The sequence below is a fragment of the Lonchura striata genome, chromosome 6 (genome assembly GCF_046129695.1).
Source record: "Lonchura striata isolate bLonStr1 chromosome 6, bLonStr1.mat, whole genome shotgun sequence".
Taxonomy (NCBI): domain Eukaryota; kingdom Metazoa; phylum Chordata; class Aves; order Passeriformes; family Estrildidae; genus Lonchura; species Lonchura striata.
In genome coordinates this window covers 37,177,348-37,197,750 of record NC_134608.1, presented here as the reverse complement: position 1 = coordinate 37,197,750, position 20,403 = coordinate 37,177,348, and the positions used below count along the sequence as shown (strand labels likewise).

The following is a 20,403-nucleotide window of genomic DNA, read 5'->3' as shown; positions in this document are numbered from 1 at the left end:
TTTCTTCCCTTTCAAAATGCAAAGGAAAATTCAGTAAAATGCTATTAAAGTCATAGGCTGCAAACCTGTGACAGCCCCACCCTCTTACCTGCCTACTCAGCAGCAATGCTAAAAGGATTATCTTCAACTCATCTTCAGTCCAATCAATCACTTGTTTTTAAAACCACATTGCTGTTGCCTTTCAGCACATGATAAATTTGTACCAATAGAGATTCCACTGTTATCTACATGGTACACCATAATTATCTTAGATGAAACCAAGCATTCAAGCCACAAAGGACCAGAAAATGGGATGCCCTTTTTAGGAATTAAGACAGGCAAGAATTTTTATAGTTGTTGTTGCTGGTTTTGTTGACTTCTGATGAGAGATACTAGACAACATACGTTCTTCTGAGCTAGAACCATGTCAACACAAGAAATTTATTTGTGGGTCCTATTTCAGCAGAATTACTTTCTTCTCAAAGAAATTTTAAGCCTTCAGTAAGGAGTCCAGAAATCACAGCCTTTTTTTTTTGACAGTTTTAATTGTTTCACCTCCTCACTTACCATGACCAGGATTAAACTGGATGAACAGAATGGGCATGTTCTGGTCCTGTCTCAGACTGCATTCAGCTTAAGTTTACATCTTACATTCAATGTACCATGGTTTTTCAAAAACGCTCCTGCTGTCAAAGCACTGTACGGTTCTCAGCAGCCCACCACATAAAATATTTAATTCTCCACACTTGCTCCAAAAGTATATGCAAAAATAAAAAATGCAGAAAATTCAAACAATGCACAAGGGTGGCTGGTTTTATTTCAGGTCCCAGAATCACTGAGGCTGAGAAATCTTGCATTTAAACCAGATAAAACAATGCCCTCTAGTGTTCTGTGGGGAAATCCCATACAAAATTGCCAAAAGCCTTAAAAACAAAATGTACTATTTCAGGTGACAGTAGACATTTCGAAAGTTTACAGCTCAATTGCAGCACCCTTGGAATTTTCTGTGTATCACTGTGGCCTGCAGAACTATTTGGGATCTGTTATTTTCCTTATCTCCCCTGCTGATACTTTCATCATAATTTGAAATACCATCTGTGGACAGTCTTCCCACCTGGGGCATGTATCAAATCACATCATACCACCCTGCACCTTCCCCAGGTACACACAGAATTTGGTACACTGTGTTACTGACCCATCACACAAGCAGGATGTAATTTTTGGCTTGAAGAGCTTTCTTACAGAGCTCCAAAGTTTAGTAGAATTCTTTAAGGCAGCAGCTGTCTTAAGATAAACTGCAAGCAGAACTATCCAAATTCAAGACTTGAGCAAAGTATTCTCATAGTTAACAAAAACTCCTACAGAGCTATCAAAATATTTATTTACATCCTGTACACATTACAAAATTCAACTTTGCATCCAAAAAGGACTGGAAGAGATTGATAACTGAAGGTCTGAAAAGCAAAAGTCCTTGATGAAGGCTGCTCTTAAATAGACAGCTAGGAGTCCTTCAATTTTACCATCCATTGCTCTGAAAGACAACTACTGGGCTCTCACCATCTAGACAGATTAAAACTTGAATGACTTTGATTAAACCTTTAATCACATCAAATACTTTAAAAATCATTAACAACAATAAAAAGTCCTGTTAGACCACTGTGCTTTTGTTATTTTACATGACATTGACCTGCTGCAGATAGAAACCACAGATCAAAAGGGAAGCCAAAAGAAGAAAGGGATTGGAAAGAAAAACCAGTTTTGTAAATTTCCTACCTGAAATACAGGGGAAAAAAGATGAAACTGGCTATTTTCTAACTGGCTATTTTCCACTTCCCTAAGGAGGGGACTGGTACACTTAGAAAACTGCCAATACAAAGACAGCATCAGTCACAGATGCCCTAAGCCCTATGTGATTATGCAGGCATTTGAGGGGGCAGCAACACGACTGTCAGGTGAAAGAAAATGCTGTAATATGGTTGGACACAAGGCCTTTTCTTTTCCAAACTCAATGATTCTTTGATTCTATTAAGCTGGAATTTGTTTCTTGTACAAACAATTTCAGTCACACAAGTGGGCCTATTAACAGTGATTCTCACTCCTCTTGGGACATCCACTGGAGTAACGTTAACACAGGCCTGGTTTTTCTTCAGAGGGAAGCTAGCTTGGCCTCTTTGATAGGTAGACAGAGGCTGATCTCTTCAGACCAGGTATCACTTTGCACCTTCCAGAGGAATTTATTCATAAGAACAGAACATCAGAAATCTCTTTAAGAAATTTTGTTCATAAAAGTCAAGTTCTGAAAACAAAAGCTTGCCAGAGTGACCATGCAAAAATATAAAGAGAACACCCAGTGAGAGCATACACCCAGAGGAAATTCTGGACGTGATGTGGCATTTGTAATAAGCCTTCTGTCTGAGGCTACAATTCAGAATTTGGATGTAGAAGTGGGATCAAATTTGACATTTTTGAAATTAGGTTTGAGCTAGGAAATTCCAAAATTTAAATTGCTTTCTTCTCAGAGGGCAACCAAAACATATTCTAACTAAACAAGCAGATACTTTTTTTTTTCATCTAATGAGGGGTGGTTACTGCCAAGCATTCTGGCCTGCAAAGAAATTATTTTTGATCTTATTATACACATAACCAAATTAAGGGAGAAAAGGAAGCAGTTTAGAGACCATCCGAAAGACAGCCAAAGGAGGATATTCAGTGTTTGTACCACTGCACGAGGAACTCATATTTCTTAGAGGTCTGACGCAATACATCTCTGAGTATATGCACAGAACATTACCTTGGAGAAATTGCTTGTATGCATATGTTAAGAAAAACCCTCTCAGGATCAGATTCCTCCCTGTCATACTGTCATTCTGTTTGCAAGGAATAGTGTGAGAAAAGGACCATTCAAAATCCAAGGTACAAAAAAAGCAATGGAAGGATCTGGGGAAAACAGACATTATCTCGAGAACCCGGTTTCCAGCCTGAGTGAACAAAACAGCTTTTTTCCAGGTCCTTCAGTTTATTCAACAGTCCAGTGCCTTTCAGACACATTCTCACCTCCTCTGGGAAGAAGCAGAATGACTTGAAAAAGAATGGAGGAAAATGCTCCAACATCCATCACAGAGAGGTCACACACATACATGCTCTCATATCTTGACAGCATGTATGTTCTACAGGGCTGGGAGCATTCTACTAGTGCTTCACCAGGCAAAGATGCCAAAAGTGTCCAGGTAAAACACTAAAACCATCTGAACTGAAAGTAGTTTCATCAGTGAAGTATAAATTGAGCTTTTCCATTCTTCACCTTAGCCCTCTTCTTGCACAAGTGCTTTGCTATGAGTCTAGTGCTGGTGCATTTTCTGTCATTTCTTTCTGCGTCACTCTCTGCAGGTACCCCAGTCGCATGGGAGGGAGCTGCTCATAAAGGTCAAATCCTAAAGGACTCTCTGCATTCACCAGTCTGTAGTACAGCAGGTGTTTTTTCAAGTTCTGAAAAACAAAACAGAAAGGTATCTAATCTTTTCCACTATCTCCAACACAACACAGCAAAACTGCAAATAGTACAATTCCATCATGCCCAAGATATTTAATTACATCATCTTCAATAGAAGAGCTATAAAAGGCAAGTTTCTTCCACTAAAATTCGCCTTTTTTTGCATAAGAATTCCTCTTCTAAACACAACTCCAGTCTCCTCAACAGCCCTTTACAATGACTTCTTGCCAGAAATCCAAGTGGATTTTTGAGTGTGATCTAATAATTTACCCTGGACACAAATCACGAGGGCCAAATGACCCAGCTCTGTGCCACAAAGGATAGATTTTGGCAAGCTCCTTGAAAAAAAGAGAAACCTTAATCTGTCCTGTTCTTTTCATGGGAAGCATCCAAGCAAGAGTTAAGAAAGATCACTGCTGGCCACCTATTCATAACTGTGCTACAATCATCCTTCTAATCCCTCTATCTATCCAGATATTATGCTGCTTGGACAAAAAGCATGGAAATACAGTATAGGAGATTCATCTAGGTTCCAACAGACTCAGCGTTTTGAGGTCAGTTACTAAAAGAACTAGTTAAGTGTATTTACAGATATTGCAGGCCAAAATCCTGCTGCAAATCTCCTCTCATTGTCAAATTAGAAATATAATTAAACACAAATTTCAAAGCCAAATATAAGTCTGAAAGAGTACCACAAATGGAAAACTTAATTCCCAGCAGCACAAGCTGAATCTGACAAATCCTACCTCATCCACCAACAGCCATGTCTTTCGCAGCATGCTTTTCCGAGCAGCATCTGTCTCCTGGGAACAAAACACATACTTTCCTTAATATGGTGCAGTAACACCTTTGCCCAGGGGCACACAGCACTCCAGGATGACTTGTTCATTATAATGATGAGTAACTTGTTCCAGCAGAAAGTGCTTGAGATGTCATCACTTAAATCCTGCCTCTCTGCTCCTTTCCCTGATCTGAATCTCAGCTGACTTCTCAACCTTCAGGTAGAATTGCAGATCAGAGATGAAGTCTTGCTGGCACAACGAATCATTGCTAGAAGCCTCAAGGCCATGGGAGGGCTTCTGCTTGGTTACTTAAACAAAGTCAAAGAAAAGAGTACTTTGCACCTTAAGACTGCTAAGGCAGAGGCCCAATCTATTACAAGCTCTCTCTGTCTGATCACCTCCCTTATTCCTTCTGCTTATTCTTCCCCCCAGACCACAGAACACGTAATTGCTGACCTCAAATATTTAGGTAGGACTAGCTACCATTAATGCAAGTGCATTAGGGTATAATGAAGAAAAGCTGCTGCCTTGTATGTGGATCCTCAAACAGCTGATGAGTCCTCAATGTATTTGCTTATAGTCTTTGTTTTCAAGTCCCAAAGGTCAGCGACTCATTGCAAGGCACACTGGACTTACAGGGAGAGCAGATGCAAAACCCAAAGACAGTAGTCCCGAAGCTCTACTATCCATTACCCACCTGTGTTGTGCTTTCTTGGGAGAAAATAAAACTGTTCACATGAGCCACGGCCACCACGTACAGAACAGGGCACCAGGTGTGGCGCAGTGCACCAGTGACCAGCGTTCGGAAGTAGAGTCGCAGGAGGTTCAGGTTATCCTCAGGAGGGGAAGTGTAGCTCTCAAGAGGCACAGGAAACTGCAACAAACCCATCCAGAGGCAACATCACAATTTTTGTCAGGGTCTAAGTGGTAAGAGGAAGTTCATGACTTCTAGAGTGCCCTTCCTTGTGCATGCCCTCCTGTAACACAATGTTACCCCAGCAGCATGACCCCCATTTGCAGCAGAGCTGCTATGGCTCACCCTGACTGATGTGATGTGCCTTGACAAAGCGTTGTCAAACTTCTTCAGCTTTATGGATAGATGTTTTACTGGTCCTATCACTGCAGCTGATTTTTGGCACAGATAAGATAAGCACTTATAAAGTAAGAAGACAGAGTATTTTTGACAGCACTGCTAAATTCTATCTCTTGTGCTCTGCTCATTCAAAAGAAACGCAGTCCTACACTTGACAGACCAAATTTTCTTGCTGTTACCCAGAAGAGCACAACTCCAGTATAACTATATGTGGAAAGATGGTTGAGAGGGAAAATTACTATTTGTCTATGCATGGGCAAGGAAAACGTTCTCACCAAGGTGTGAAAACACTTATATAAGGGAAAGGTAATTGCTAGCAGAACATAGGGTGCAACAAGCCTTTCATACATACAACCTAAAAATTAGATGGTTCTCAATGGTTAAACCAAGCAAGGTTTGGGACAGTTTCCAGTGAAGACTGAGCAATTTCACAGCTCCTGCCCTCCACACATACACATAAATCAAGGTTGGAGAATCACAGGCAAGTGCCCAGTAACACAGAAATACATAGTGACAGGCAATTACCATAAACCAGAATTACCTGCTGTAATGGCACTCCCAGCGCCCGCAGGATATTTGTGTGCTCCCCAAAAACAGAGAGACGCAGATGAACACTGAAACGCTTCTGCAGAGGTAGAAGAACAAAGACTCCAAAGAGTGGATCTCCAAAGGAGACACCCTCAAATTGCTCCAGGAGACTTATATAGAGATCATGGAAGGATGCCAAACCAGGGAGAGGAGCATCCAAGTTCAGGGAGTCCAGGGCCTTGGGTTGGCAATACACAGAGAGAAGGGCAGCTGTGTAGCGGTGGATTGGTGCTTCTAGAAAGAGGTCACTGCCAGTGAGGAAGACACACATAAGCCGTGCAAGTTTGGCAGCAGTTGGGATGCTCTGAAGGATTTTAGAACGCCAGGTCTCCAGCAACAAGACCCATTGCAGGTTCCAGGTCACAGTGTTGATGAGATCAAGTGGGAGAGAGTTCAATATGGCCCCACGTGTCTCTGCATTAGTCACTTTGTTGTAGAGGCTAATTAGTGGAAAGAATGGCCAGTCTGAAGGCAGGATGGGCCCTCTGACCTCAGGAAGCAGCATGGACTGGATGAGATAATTCCGCCCTTGGTAGGACGCCTGAGAACGCATAAGGGTGGGCTGCAAGTGGACAAAGTGGGAGAGGTAGCAGGAACGAATGGAAGGCAGATTCTGGTATGATTCTCTCAGCAGGGCACCCCGAGTAACCTTTGGAAGAAATGCTGCTGCAGAGCCAGGCTGTGCCAGTTTGGCACTGGTGCCCAGATGCAGAATATCAGAGAAGTCAGCTGCTTCTGGCCCACCAGCTTTCCCTTCACTGTAAGATAAAGACAACAGTTTAAGAAACAAACAAAAAACCAAAAAAAAAAAAATCCTGAAATGCCAAACAAATAACACATCACACTAATTCATCTCTGTAGTCTTCCTGGAACTGGAACCGGAAGAGTAGCATAGGTAGAGCACTCAGCACTTTCTACACCATTGAGCTATTCTAATAGAGAGCCTGTAAAGTATCAGCTACCTTGGTATTTAGAGGGAATTCACAGAACCACATTTGGAGTCAGCAACACTGAGGCTGTGCCATGAAGATCTTCCACACAATGCCAGTCCAGTGTGGAGTCTGAAACCCCTTGTCCAGAGAGGCAGCCTACTTACCAAGACAGATATGAGAGTGCTGAGATTATATACTGCATATCAGATAAGGCCTACACAAACCAGTAAAACAATTCTCAAAACAAGAGCTTTGCAGCTGGCAGTGGCAGCTGCAAAGCTCTTGTTTTGAGAATTGTTTTACTGGCAGTGGCAGGGTCAGGGGAGCCATACAGACTGATAGAAACTGTGCATGTGGAGGGTGTTTGTCAAATCCATATGCCACAATTTCAGACCAAAGACTCACCATTTTGTTGAACCAACAAAAAAACCAAAACACCACCACACAAACAAATGCACTAACAAATTCTCCCTCTTTCTGAAAAAACATAGTACTTCCTTGCAGCACTCTGGTTCAACCTCCTACAGGGATACACCATGGTTAATTTCAAACAGATTGAGATGAACTACATAAACTGCCCACAGGGATCATGTCCTTTCTCCCAGAGGAATGGTACATATGCAAAACTTTCTGTGAAACCACAGGGCAAAGGTTTACTTCATATTTGCATTGCCTTTTTCTAGGTGAGAACTGGCATCGAGCTCAAATCCTACACTAACAGCTTCCGATTTTGTCACATCACTGCTGAACCAGGAAGTATGAGTAGATTATTATTTCTGTTTATTTTTTTTAATAAAGGAAATTTAAGTGATGTTTCATGTTGCTTAATTGCGGTAAAAGTCTGCTCAGTTCTTTTTTTATTCCAGCATCTCAGGAGCTTCTTGCCCAGATATGAGAGGATTCATATTTGAGATGCTCATGAGGTCTTCCAGTGTAAAGTGGAAGACATGACATTTGTCAAATCAGCAAACTTGATTAATATGGGTTTGAGGAAGATCCATTAAGCTTTTATGCTTTTTATGTCAAATTCTCATTTATTTTCTAGCCTCCCTACTCTCAGGATGGAAGATGCTAGACCTAAGGGATGATCAGTTCTATCAGAATAACACAAGCCTTGTCACAGAGAAAAGAAACTGGTCACATTTTGCAACAGCAGTACATCAGAGAAAAATATGCAACCACCGTGCTTGCCTGATTAGAAGGCTCCATGCCAGAAGAATATGCCAGTGAGTAAGTAAAATGTAACTACAGGCCCTGCTAAAGGCCAAAAATTATGACAAAATTGCAGAGCCAACATGTTTTTTCCATTTTCCCCATGTTTTCCCACATACCAGACTAGAAAAAGGAAAAAGTGCAAAGCTTACGGAAGAAACTCTGGATTAAAGGCAAGATCCAGCAGGACCTCGTGAGCCAGATGCTCGCTCCCTGGCAACAGACGGCTTAGCAATGCCATGGCAACACAGTGATGAAGTGAGGCATGCTGGGTGTAATCCGGACAAGTGCCTGCCTGTACAGGAAACAAAACCACAGATAAAAGCAGCTGTCAACAAAACAATCAACAAGGACAAGAGGGTCAAACAACACACAGATCTTGCTGCAAAGTGAAAGATTTAGGTAGACTGCAAGACCTGTCAGTATTCATACCTAGAGGTATTTGTGCTTCTCTGACTGCCTTAGATAGTCAGAATTTTTTTTAGCAACACAGTTGAAAACTTTGTTCTTACTTTATCCCTAAGAAAGCAAAAATATAATTTTTCCATTCAAAGTATTTTAGAACTAAATCCCCACATCAGTAACTGGAAAGACATTATTTGCTAATGGGTCATAAAAGTCAGCAGAAGAGTTGCCAGACCTAAGTCAGATATAAGAAAGAACAAGGACATGAAGACCAGCTGCCAGGGAAGTCAGTTCCTCGGGGGAAAGAAATGAAAGGACCAGTAACGATACCATTCTCCGAGCCAACGCTAACACAAAGTACTGCAGGTGATACTCATGGCGCAGGATCCACGCAGATGAAGGAGTCACAGAAGGAGGTCCACTCTGCCAGCTTTGATGCAGATAATCCTTCAAGCCTCTGAAGCCCAGCACAGAGCTGTACTATAAAGGAATCGCAAGTGGAGACAAGTAATATTAAGATTTGCTTTGGAAGAAAGAAAAACACAGGCCTATCCAAGGCCCACCCGCTACCGCCTCTCACATGACAATTCCTGCTGGCTACTCCAAAAGCTATATTTAAGAATAGCCTAATGAATATCTGCTTTTCTTCCTCAGGGCTCACCTGCATCCATCATGACAATCCCCATCACAGATAACCAACAGTCACTGTCTTACAGTGTTCTGTAAGGCAGAAATCTGACCAGTGGCTTAAAATGTTTTTCCTTCATCTGGCCAGATAGTTCTATTAGTAGCCAATCAGCTAATTCAACACAGGAAGGCTTTAAGAAACCTTATGCTACATATTTAATATTTCTAGGACATTTGCTCTTTACAGTCTGAAATCTTCCATAACTCATTCATTCTAAAAATTCAGAACAAACCAAAGGAAGTATCCTCATTAGTAGCACTCATTCTCTTCTTTAATATCACCCCATTTTTCTTTGTTATATATGCTTCAACCATGCTTTTCCTCCACTGACACTCAAGTTTTATATTTTGCTTAGCCAAAACACAGCTATTCAACTCTTCTCAGCATTCTTTATAAATACTTCCTTTAAGCATCACGTGCTCTGTAATTCCAGCTTCTTAGTGTCAACTGAATATTGGAATTCAAAGACAAGATATTTTTCTGATCCTCATCCCATTTTTTCTGAAAGTCTGGCTGTTTCTCTCTATAATGCTTTAATAATTTTAAAATAAAAGTGCACAACAATTTGCTTTCAACAGTCCTTCTAACATCTCTTTTATGCCAGGGAAGATACAAATACTAACTTCTCTCACAAGTATATCATCATTCACTTAGAATTTACAGTGAAAAGGTTTATTCTCACCTTGCTGGTCAGGCCCTTATGAATGTGAGTGATGTTATTGATGAGAAATAAGAAGGCAGTGAGGAAGGGGAAAGGTGACTTGGAGCCAACCAGGCTCAAAGGAGGTTTGCCTCCAGTGCAACTCAGAGATGCAATGCTGCTGACAGATTCTGGTGCAGGGGAACAGGACAGAGGGTTGCACAAAGCAGAACATGGCCTATGTGAAGAAATAAATGGAGAGAGGTTAGGTCAAAAGCATTCATAGTGCTGAGGAATTATCTTGTTGAAATGTTGCTATCTGTCTGAACTGTACCACACATTGCAGTAAAATGGAAGCCCTGAATACAGTGAAAGCCAAAAGCCAGTGTCTCAGCTGGTACACCAAGCAATACTGCCATACAAGCTCACACTAGTGAGCTGTCAGGAACTCTTCAGCTAAATTGGTCATGATGAGCAGAAATACTGATGTAGTGACGCATTTCTGATGTCAAATACTTGAAAGTGTTGGACCTTTGATTTAAAAAAATACGCTATTCCTTGCATACATACGCACACCAGGCTAATAAGGCTGCCCACCCACTCAAGACATTTCCATAATAAACTTGTAGGCAAAACCAAAAAGACAGATTATATCAAAAATTGACATTGCAAAAATGCTGCCCTTTATGTACTAATGAAATGCATCTTTTTAAACTGTACTGTGAAATAACGTAGCTTTAACGTACATGGACATGACTGTACAGACCACTCTCGGTGTGTGTGTGTGTGTGTTCTCTGCAGGTGAAACTACAAATTCCCACACCAGCAGTGCTTGCAGGGCCTAGAGTAGATACATCATGTCTGTAAAGGTAAACCACCACAAAGAGGAGTGATCACAAGCAAGCTGCTCAATGGTAATGGGGTAATAGGGCAAACCCTGTCAAAGATCTGTATCATTATTCTATGGCAGAAAACTAATTGCTTAAATGCATTGCTCTTTCTACCACTAGTATTACATGTAGGAGATGCATAAATACATGCGGGGCTCACAATGTACACTGAACTCTTGGACCTAAACTGCCCAGAAAGTTCAGACAAAATTGTAAAAATATTAGGGCAGAGATCAGCTGACACTGGTTTTTACCAGCATGTTAAGAACAGCTAGAATTCTTGTGGATGACCTTTTATAGCCCGACCAAATCCATTGTCTTCAGACCACCAGGACAGGCAGAAAAGGAGTGCTCTTGTGTTGGAAGCTTTGGTGCAAGGAGCTTCAGAGCTCAGTTTCAGTCACAAAAGAACATGGACCAAACTTTTTGGTGGCCATTAAAACACCACTTGAAAACAGAAGTTCCAAGTGCCCTTTATATCAGATATTCTCAGAGGTGGATGGATGCCTCTCTGACTGTAAGTCAGGCCTTTTAGATTCCCCACTCCAGAAGATTATCACAGCCTAGTAAGAAGGCTCCCTCTACAGCAGAAAGACAGAATATCTGCAGTGCTTAACTGTTCCCAGAGCCAGAGCTTATGTTACCCAAATGGAAGAACAGTTTGGAATCTGTTCTTACATTTCTCTGCAGAGGTTTTCAAAGCCCTAGTGAAGCTCTGTAGGGGCTTGAAGATTTGAATCTACTTAAATTCTTTCATAAAAGCAGCACCACACAGAACACATTAACAGTACATGAACACACACACACACACACCCCTCATCATGTAAAAGCAACTCAACCAATGCTACTTGTGCTATTTTTTTAGACAAGTGAAACCAAAGAAGAATTAAATCTAAGAGTGACTAAAATAATCTGAAATTGATATGAAAACCCCAGCTACATGGCAAAGCAGAGATGCAGCAGCACCAGTAGAAAAGGAGCTGTAAACCTCTGCAGCCATCATGCCTTTTCTGTGAGGGGTGAGAAGACAAAGCAGGGTGTAGACACAGCCCTACTGCACTTCCAATTCCCATGCCTGGGGCATATTGCACAGGGAAAAGAGGAGAGAGGGGGGAGAGCTGTCACACAGTACAGTATGGAAATGGGGCTCCCTTAGCTTCTGACAACAGCATCTTAGCAGTGATATGGTTTCACCTGAGCAAGTCCCACATGCTGTCTATGGCTGGCTGGCTGAGAAGGGGCTGCAGCACCTCTGATGTCAAACGTTCCAGTTCCTCTAAGCAGTCAACTGGATTGACTGATGGCTGTAGAAGACATGGAGAAAGTCAGGAAAAGAGAGTAAATGACCCCAGCATCCAGTGATAGCAAAAAGACAGACTGATTTATTTACTTCCTCTGGTTGTATTATCTTTTTGCCAGGTCCCATCACCTACATAGTGGTACTGCTCTAGGTTAGAGCTGGGCTCACTGCTCATAGTGTGGAAGTTGAGAGATGGCACCTCAAGGTATTCTCACACTCAAGTATTAAAGTGCATCCCAGAAATTCTTAATTGGCTGGAAGCAAGATGTGGGATCCTTGGAATCAATATTCCCTAAATAAAAACTTAGCTAGACCCTCCTCTCCCTACGATCTATATATTTTTATTTAAATTGAAGATGACACAAAGGTGATCAGAACTACCTTGAGAAATCTTGGCACCATGAGGGTCTCCAAAAAACAAAACAAAATCAGCTGTATAAAGTGTGATTGACCTACCCATCAAAGCATGACTGTGGATGAACACTGGACAGAGGAGGAACTGTGGCTTTTAGAGAATCATCAAAATTCTTCTGACCCTTGTAAGCAATATTCCAGGTTGAAGGAACATGCTGGTAAATTTTAACACTTTTAATCTTCATTAGAATGCTGCTCTGGGATACAGAAATACTCATTTCCATTGCCTAAAATTTGATTTTACCCCAGGTGAAATCTGCCTCCAGAAATCAGCAAAACCTTTGTGAAGATGTTAACCTTAGCTTTTAACAGTTTAACAAAAATATTCCAAGAAGGTCCCAGCATACACTAATCTAATTACTACAAGTTGATTTTTTTTGCACTAATCTATTCAAACAAGCTACATTTTTTTTAATCAGCTAACTACAGGTAGATGACCAAACTTCTCTTTAAGTGGAATTCAAAAACCGAGCATAATTCAACGACTGAAGAAATTGTTTCGTCAGTCACTCTTCTGGGATATCTGTAAAGGTTAAAAAGGAGCATTAACCTCTTGGCTGTCCTGCTTCTCTAATGCTCAGGACATAATCACAGCCTGTAAAAGGCATACCAACCTTCAAGGCCCTGAAGACATCTTTGAGAGATACTGGCAGTTTCCACCCGAGCCATAACTAATAAATGCAGTTGCTTTTGGCAAGTTTCAGAAGAGTTGCACAAGTGTGAATAACTAGCCATTAAATTATCCCCACACCTTGAACACAGCTCTTCCAGGCTGGAACTCAGACATGTCAGTTGGGCAGTAAAAAGGAAAATTGCATTTATCTTTAGTACATGAATCTTTAAGGTAGCTAAGGTATAAGACATTATTCTTCAACAGCATCACACCTTCCAAACACTCATTTTAAAATATGATCACATACCACAATTGTGTGTTACAGAATTTGACCTTGAATGTCAGTGGTGCAACAAATAAATTTAACTTTACTATTTCCTATCCAAAGTTCATACAGCATGACCCTTTAAAGCTCAAGCTTCCACCCACATGATTGCAATGTAGGTGTCCATATGTAAGCTCTGAGACCAAAGCAAATGCAAAAATGCATGACTTGATTTATCCCACTAAGAAAAACAACTGCCAAATAAAATCACACTGTATTTGCTTCATGCTTTGGCACTCTGTAGTAAATCAGAACAATAGCAGCACTAACACATACCTTGATTGAGACTCTGATCCCAAAGGATGAAAGGACAAAAAAGGAAGACAGATATTTGGCACTGCTAATGTACAGGCTTAGCAGACTTAAGAGACCCTGAATACCATGCAGCTTAGATATGAGCTGTGGTAACAAAATCATTGCTCAGCTTGATGCCTTAATATCCATCCAGTTTTCAGAGGTAATACACAAGCTGATGCTGGTGAGATGAGAAGACAGTCTGTATTTTCAGGCCTTACCTGTTGGCTGTAAGCACTGTAATAAACTCCCAGAAAGATCACACAAGTCGTGGTTAGAGGCTGGAGAGTTTGCCAAATTTCTGTCTGGGATAGCTGCTGAAGGATTTTTTTCAGACTTGTCTCAAGGAAGGGCTGTAAACCTGACACTTGACTCCATGCTACTGGAGGAGGTGGGACTGGTTCACTATCTTCTGAGTTATTGCTGAAACCCAATGGAAAAATGACACAGGATAGCAAATAAGTATCAAGCAACTGTCTCTCTAAATCATCAATTTTAATAGAAATATGTAGTCTAGAAAATAGTATCCAATAACTAGGGGGAAAGTCCTTGCATACTCCCACAATCCAAACCATATAATTCAGGTAGAAAGGATAAACTTTAAAAAGCTGAAGTTTCTTCTCCTCCACTACTCTGCTCCTGAGCTATGCTCTAGCTTTACCAGCAATGCTACGAGTTTCTTGCTTTTCACCAGAAAAATTACCTGTGGCTGCAGCAGATCCTACTGCTTTGATGTCTATCAAAAACAATGATCTCTTAATCCTGACTCATCTTGGTTTCTGCAGAGAGGTTCTTTCCTCCAAACCTCAACACATTTACTTTCTTTACTCCCAAAAGAAGTTCAAAGCAGCTTCCTAGCTTCTTTCAGCAGGGCATTTGGCTAACAGTGCCCTTTATGCCTCCTAGCTTAATGTGGATTTTGACTCCTCCCTCTGGCCATGCTAGCAGGCATAGCTGTCAGACCAGACACTACTTCTGACCTTGTGTCAGAAGGAATACAACCCACCATGCAGGGGCTCACATGTTGGACAGTAAACAACTGAAAATGAGGGGACAAAAAAAAAAGATGACAGCCAGGTCTCCAAACCAAAAAAAGGGAAGATGGGATGCCAACTATTGAGATGCACAGAGTGGTGATTTAGCAAGCCTACCTGCTCAACTTGGCCTGCAGCTCTGCTGTGTATCCTGCTGTTTGTGTCACATGTGTCAACAGAGTAACCACTGCTGCAGCTCGCTGCACAGACAACTCAACCACAGGGCTCTTCTCACTGAGCGACTCAGGCAGGGACTGCAGTATCCTCACCAGCACAGGGTAGAGATCACTGCAGTATGAATTACACAATGGATATGGTTGGAAAGGATCTCTGGAGATGATTTGTACCTCAATTCCCTGTTCAAGACAGGCCAGCAAGGCCAAGATTGCACAGGGATGCATCCAGTCATATTTTGAGTATCTTCAAGAATGAAGAGTTCAGAACCTTGCTGTGCAACAAAGCAGTAGTTTGATCACCTTTACAGTAAAGTTAGTAAAGATTACAGTAAAAACACTTCAGAGGAATTTCCTGTATTTCCATTTATGCCCATTGGCTCTTCACTTTCCACTGGGAGAATCTGGCTTTATCTTTACACTCTCAAATAATTTCTTTATAAATATTGCTAAAATGTGATTATGAGAACCATCACCACCACCACAATAACAAAAATAAACTGACATAGAAAAAAGATGACAAAGACTACTGCTATTCCAATTTCATCTGAATGGGACCTACACAATACTCTGCCTCCAAGCACTCTGATTATCTCTTGAAAAAATTACTTTGATTTTATTCTTGCTGGGGAATAGTTCTCAGATTCTCAGTGACACTTATATTCTTCCAACCTTAAGGAATCTTCTGCTGTTTCTTTCCTCAACATTATTTAAACTGCTAAAGGAGTATGTGCAGTTTTTACTCTTTTTACATCATATATCAGATTGTGCCGAAGAACACAAAATGCTGCTGTGGATGAGAATCTCCCTTCAATGCCATTTCAGAGCAACCTCTCTTCTTCCAATTCAATGCAATTACAGGAAGAAGATTTAATGCTTGAAGCAGGTCAAACCTACACCAGGTGCAGACCTTGGTAGTCAAGCATCAGAACTTGTCCTGACCTGGAAGCTGATGCACCAGTCTTCCCCACTCAGTGTGGTGACTGCTGCCAACAGACTGTCCCTAGGTCAAGCAGATTCAGTCCTGGGTGTGCTGCAAACCATGCTGCAAACATGTTTTGATGTCATACAAGCACAGATTATTCATCCCTTCAAGAAGAAAAGGATGCAGCCCTAAAAAGCTAAAGTGGTCTCCCACTGTAACGCAGAAACAACAAAATAGCAGTGCTTAAACACAGGAGATCGTGAACAAGCAGAAGAAGGCAATACCCAGCATGAATACCTTAGAAAACGAGTTTTACTGCAGGAGGCAAGAGAAAGTGAGGTGAGACGCCCTGAAGGGAATATCGACTGAGCCTGGAGAGCCCTGTCTTTGCCCTTTGAGCAGGATGCCCGCTGCCCTCCATCCCCACGCCTCCAGCTCTGAGCCGTACCTGTAGAGGTCGCAGGCCTGCCCGTAGCCGGCAGCCACAGCCCACAGCCGGAAGGCTTCGGTGCTCAGCCTCGTGGCTTCCTCCCTCGGCAGAGGCACATCCAGAGGCTCCTCAGCGATAAAGCGACTCAACCGACTCTTCATTTCATATTTGTTAAGCTGCAAAACAAACCAAGGAAAAAGAAAAGGATGAAGACCAAAAAAGACAAAGGGATAAGGGGCATCAGCTGCATGCATCATTACCTCATTGCTCTGACACACAAAGAGCTGCAGATTTCAATTCAGCTCGTTCTGAGCTCTTCTTGCATACTCAAATCTGCTTTTATTTTGTGTAATCTTAAGGAGCAGATCATTAAATGGTCACTGGCTATTAAGAGAGAACTATCTCTGGAAAAGATGCCGAGGGGTACTTAATCCATTCCTAACACAAACCAGCTACACCTAAATAATTTCTGATGGAGGTTTGTCTGCCCCTCACACACTTCTGTTTTGGATGCTCTCTGCAGCATTTAACTGATTTTTTTAGAAAAATATATAATTATCCTTCCTTAAATAGTCATAAATACAACTCTCTTAGGCAAGCTTACATGTAAAGATGTACTTTGTGAAAAAAGATGTCTACAAAAGTACTGAACTGATGCTGACATTCTTTTGGGGAGGTCACAAGATGGGTTTCAGAGGTTCTACAACCTAAGTCTTTCTATAATTCAGTGTTTATTTTATGCAAAGGGTACCTCCTGCCTATTACTTTCATAAGGTTATAGAATTTTGATGCCTTGGAAATGTTCTGTGGTTATTTTGGTATTGAATTAAGCATGACATGACTCATTTGCAGTTCTCCAGAAATAATTTTTATCCTCCCCTACATCTGGGTATTTTTACTTAACCAGAAAAAAGAGCTTCTCTTTCCTTCTCCCACACATACAAAAGCTTCTATGTGCTCTGTCTAAACAAATGAGGTAACAATGTCTTTTTCACAGCACAAGGACATATTATAGGTAATTTAAATTTCAAATGCTTTAGAGACATCTTGTAGGGAAATCAATGCACACCAGCAAGAAAGCAAAGGAGCTGATGAGTCAAAACTATAAATTCTGACACCTCTTCTACAGAAGAGAGGACAAAGTCAAATTGACTTCCAGGAGGAAGATGGAAGAACTTTGTTGTTAGATAAATAAATTCCTACATTGATGGTTTTGATTTAGTTTTTTATTATCTTCCACTCCCAGGTTTAAATGCATGCAACAAAACATATGAGAGTGTAACAGTAGCAAAGCCTGAGCGTCAGCAACCTTCTAAGCAATTTTTGTATGCCTTGAAATACCTGGAGTACATAAAGCCTGAAGTAGAAAAATATCTGAATTTTACTCTGTTATGTTCCTAGCATGACTTAAACATTCCACTATCCATCACTGTTCTCTATATTTTACAGCACAGACTGGTGTTCTGTTGACAGTAGCATTTTCCTAGATAGCAACTTGTTAGGTGCTATTAACAACAGTGAACCAAAAAACCTAACAAGTGCTTTTTGCACTGTAATGTGTGCTGCTCTTGGTAGATTTCATGCATTTATAGCACCAGCATGACAATCTATATGAGGGAATGCAATTATATCTCTGTAGTGGAAAGCTTGTCCAGAAGTTAAGAGGAGTTGAAAACACTGATGAATTATCACACAGTTATTAAGGCAAATTAATGGCAGAAAAGTTCAACCAGGGTTATAAAACACAAGGATAGTGATTATGTCTCTGGTTTATGCAGTCTTATGCTGCCTATCACTGAAACATGTGGATCACATCACACATCAATGCATACTCTAAATATCTGTTCCTGGTCAGTACCACCCTGCTGGGCTCTGTGACTTTCACATGAGAGCATTACACAAACCATAAGAAAGCAGAGTAAAACTTGAGACAGCTCATCTAGCATTATGCAGGAGAAGCATCATTATTATGATGCTGTCAACAATTCCTTAAAAACACACTAATGCACCTTCCTCACCCTGATTTTTTCAGCTTCAGCTCACAGCCACCTCCAGTTAGCTTTCTGTCTTTATTTAGGCAGTAAGACATAGAGAACCAAGGCCTGTGCAATCAGAAAAACTCTTCCAGGAACCACTCACCAGCCTGGCTGTTGCATTTCGGCCTCCAGATGCCAACACCCTGATGAACTTCATAGCACTGGCACAAGCAACTCCATGGAGACTGGTAAGTAAAAACCCTGGTTCAGCCACTTTGGGATCCCACTGAGTAGGGAGAAACTCCCTGACAATGGTCTCAATCAATCGAGGACAGTCAAGCAGCTGCAGAGAAATAGCAGAGAGCACAAATAACTAAAGGTGTGCAGTCATGCAGACATGCAAAACAGACAAGTTTGTCTGATCTCCTTGCCATAACTTCACCTAATCTTTCTTTCCTTTCCAAACCTTTCTCTATTGTTCCCAAGCTCTTATACAATGGGAGATTTACCTGGCTGCATGCTTCAGAGGAGTGCCTTGCTATATGGGTGAGGATGTGCAGTATATCCAGGACTACTGATGGAACAGGTCTCACCACCTCTAGGATGTACCTTAGCCGGTGCTGGATCCTTGTCTTCAAAAGTCCCTGAAAGGTGTTTAGGAAAAAAAAAAAATCAAGCTGTTAGGGTCTAAACAAGTGCTCTTTGTACTTCAATTGCTGAAAGCCAAAAGGAGATTATATCTTCAGAGACTGTTTTAAAATTGGCAGTCATTAAACAAATAAGTTTCTGTGTATTTGCAAGTATGCTAGCAAATGAGCAAGAGTTACCTGAACAGAGCAGAAAAAACTTCAGTTCTGTTCTGAATCAGACCACTGAAGAGGTTTGGATATTTGTGTTTTCCAGAGTATAAAACTCTAAGTGACAGGGAAATAACCTTCCCTATAAAAGACTGTTAAAACCTACTGCTGGTGAAAAAGGTTCTCGTCCTTGAATAATTTTGGCTAGACACCACCTCCAGCTAATGCAGCCCTCCGAGAGTACTTGTCACATCACAGAAAGTCAACAGAAACAGACATAAATTCCTATTTTGCAGTAAGAAAAGAGATGCATAGGGATGATGTGATTTTTTTTTATGATCGGTGCAGTGCCAGGAAACAGATCATCAATTTATGTAACTCTGTGATGCATTCCTGATTCTGGGAAAAGGTAAATCCATAATACCTGCAATCATATTACTGATACTTTTAAAAATTTGCAGCCAAGCAAGTTGTAGCTCTAGGCCTGACCAAGTTCAGCAGGTAGTTTAAATACTCCTTTTCTAACTGTGTGGAACAATTGGGTTGTAACAGCCAATAAGCAAGCATGAAATGGAACTGCACAGCAATGGGAACAGAGGGGAATTTGATCTCAAATACCTTTGAAGTTCAGGCCACTCAGAACAAGCTGAATTACGCTGAACCATGACATGGAGTACAGAATCACAAACTGATCTCCTATCTACCATTCTTTTGTTACATGTTTAAATGGTGCCACACACCTAGCAGAACACATCTGAAATCATGAAGTCTCTAAACAAAACCAAGTGCCCAAGTACAGTAATTCATGCACCCAATGATGCTTTTAGACCAAGTGCTGTTCAAACACAAGCTCAAGGATTAAGTGATGTGATCACAGGTTTTAATGATTGCAGCAGGCAAGAGGGGTGAATTGGCTCCACCAAGGCTGAATTTGAGATAACAAAGTTTGCTATTTTTACATCTCCTATGAAAAATACAAGATTAGGTTTAAAATGTGGGAAGAATTAATTCTGAACACTGTAAAAATCTTAATCTGAAAAATGCAAACATGATATTTGGGGAAATGGTAAATAGCCACCTTATGTCAAATAAAAAAAGTATCACTGTACAAATCTACTAGTTCTGAACTATCTAGGTGTAATATTCTTGTCTAATGTCTAAAAAGTGCATATAGACATTTTAATAATTGCTGAAACCTTTTCATTTTTAATTCAAGAAGTGAGCCTGAAAGTCCTGTCTATATGCAGTCTTTCAGGACATCTTATCATGTCATCAGTGTGTTTGTTGTTGAATTCCCTAGAGGAAGATAAGATATATTAATAATACTGAAATTACACAAGTCAAACCTCAACATTTTAGAGACCATTAAATTATCCTCCTGGTAACGTATAACAGAAACACAACAACCAACAGCCAGGAAAGA

At 40.9% G+C, this 20,403-nt stretch overlaps 1 protein-coding gene across 3 annotated transcripts in view; it reads right to left on the bottom strand.

The window, feature by feature from the left end:
• Window positions 1–765: 765 nt before the first annotated feature.
• The window catches only part of RPAP1 (RNA polymerase II associated protein 1), a 40,198-nt gene continuing 20,560 nt past the window's right edge, over window positions 766–20,403 (bottom strand). For all 3 annotated transcript variants that reach the window (XM_021533467.2, XM_021533469.2, XM_021533468.2), the window contains 13 exons: window positions 18,693–18,827; window positions 18,347–18,526; window positions 16,226–16,383; window positions 14,797–14,967; window positions 13,867–14,068; window positions 11,894–12,003; window positions 9,852–10,047; window positions 8,812–8,961; window positions 8,229–8,371; window positions 5,886–6,690; window positions 4,949–5,125; window positions 4,216–4,272; window positions 766–3,465 (listed from right to left, as the gene is read on the bottom strand). In XM_021533467.2, the coding sequence (XP_021389142.2) occupies window positions 3,310–3,465; window positions 4,216–4,272; window positions 4,949–5,125; window positions 5,886–6,690; window positions 8,229–8,371; window positions 8,812–8,961; window positions 9,852–10,047; window positions 11,894–12,003; window positions 13,867–14,068; window positions 14,797–14,967; window positions 16,226–16,383; window positions 18,347–18,526; window positions 18,693–18,827 (2,640 nt within the window). In that variant the 3' untranslated portion in view covers window positions 766–3,309. The remainder of the gene's footprint in view (window positions 3,466–4,215; window positions 4,273–4,948; window positions 5,126–5,885; window positions 6,691–8,228; window positions 8,372–8,811; window positions 8,962–9,851; window positions 10,048–11,893; window positions 12,004–13,866; window positions 14,069–14,796; window positions 14,968–16,225; window positions 16,384–18,346; window positions 18,527–18,692; window positions 18,828–20,403) is intronic.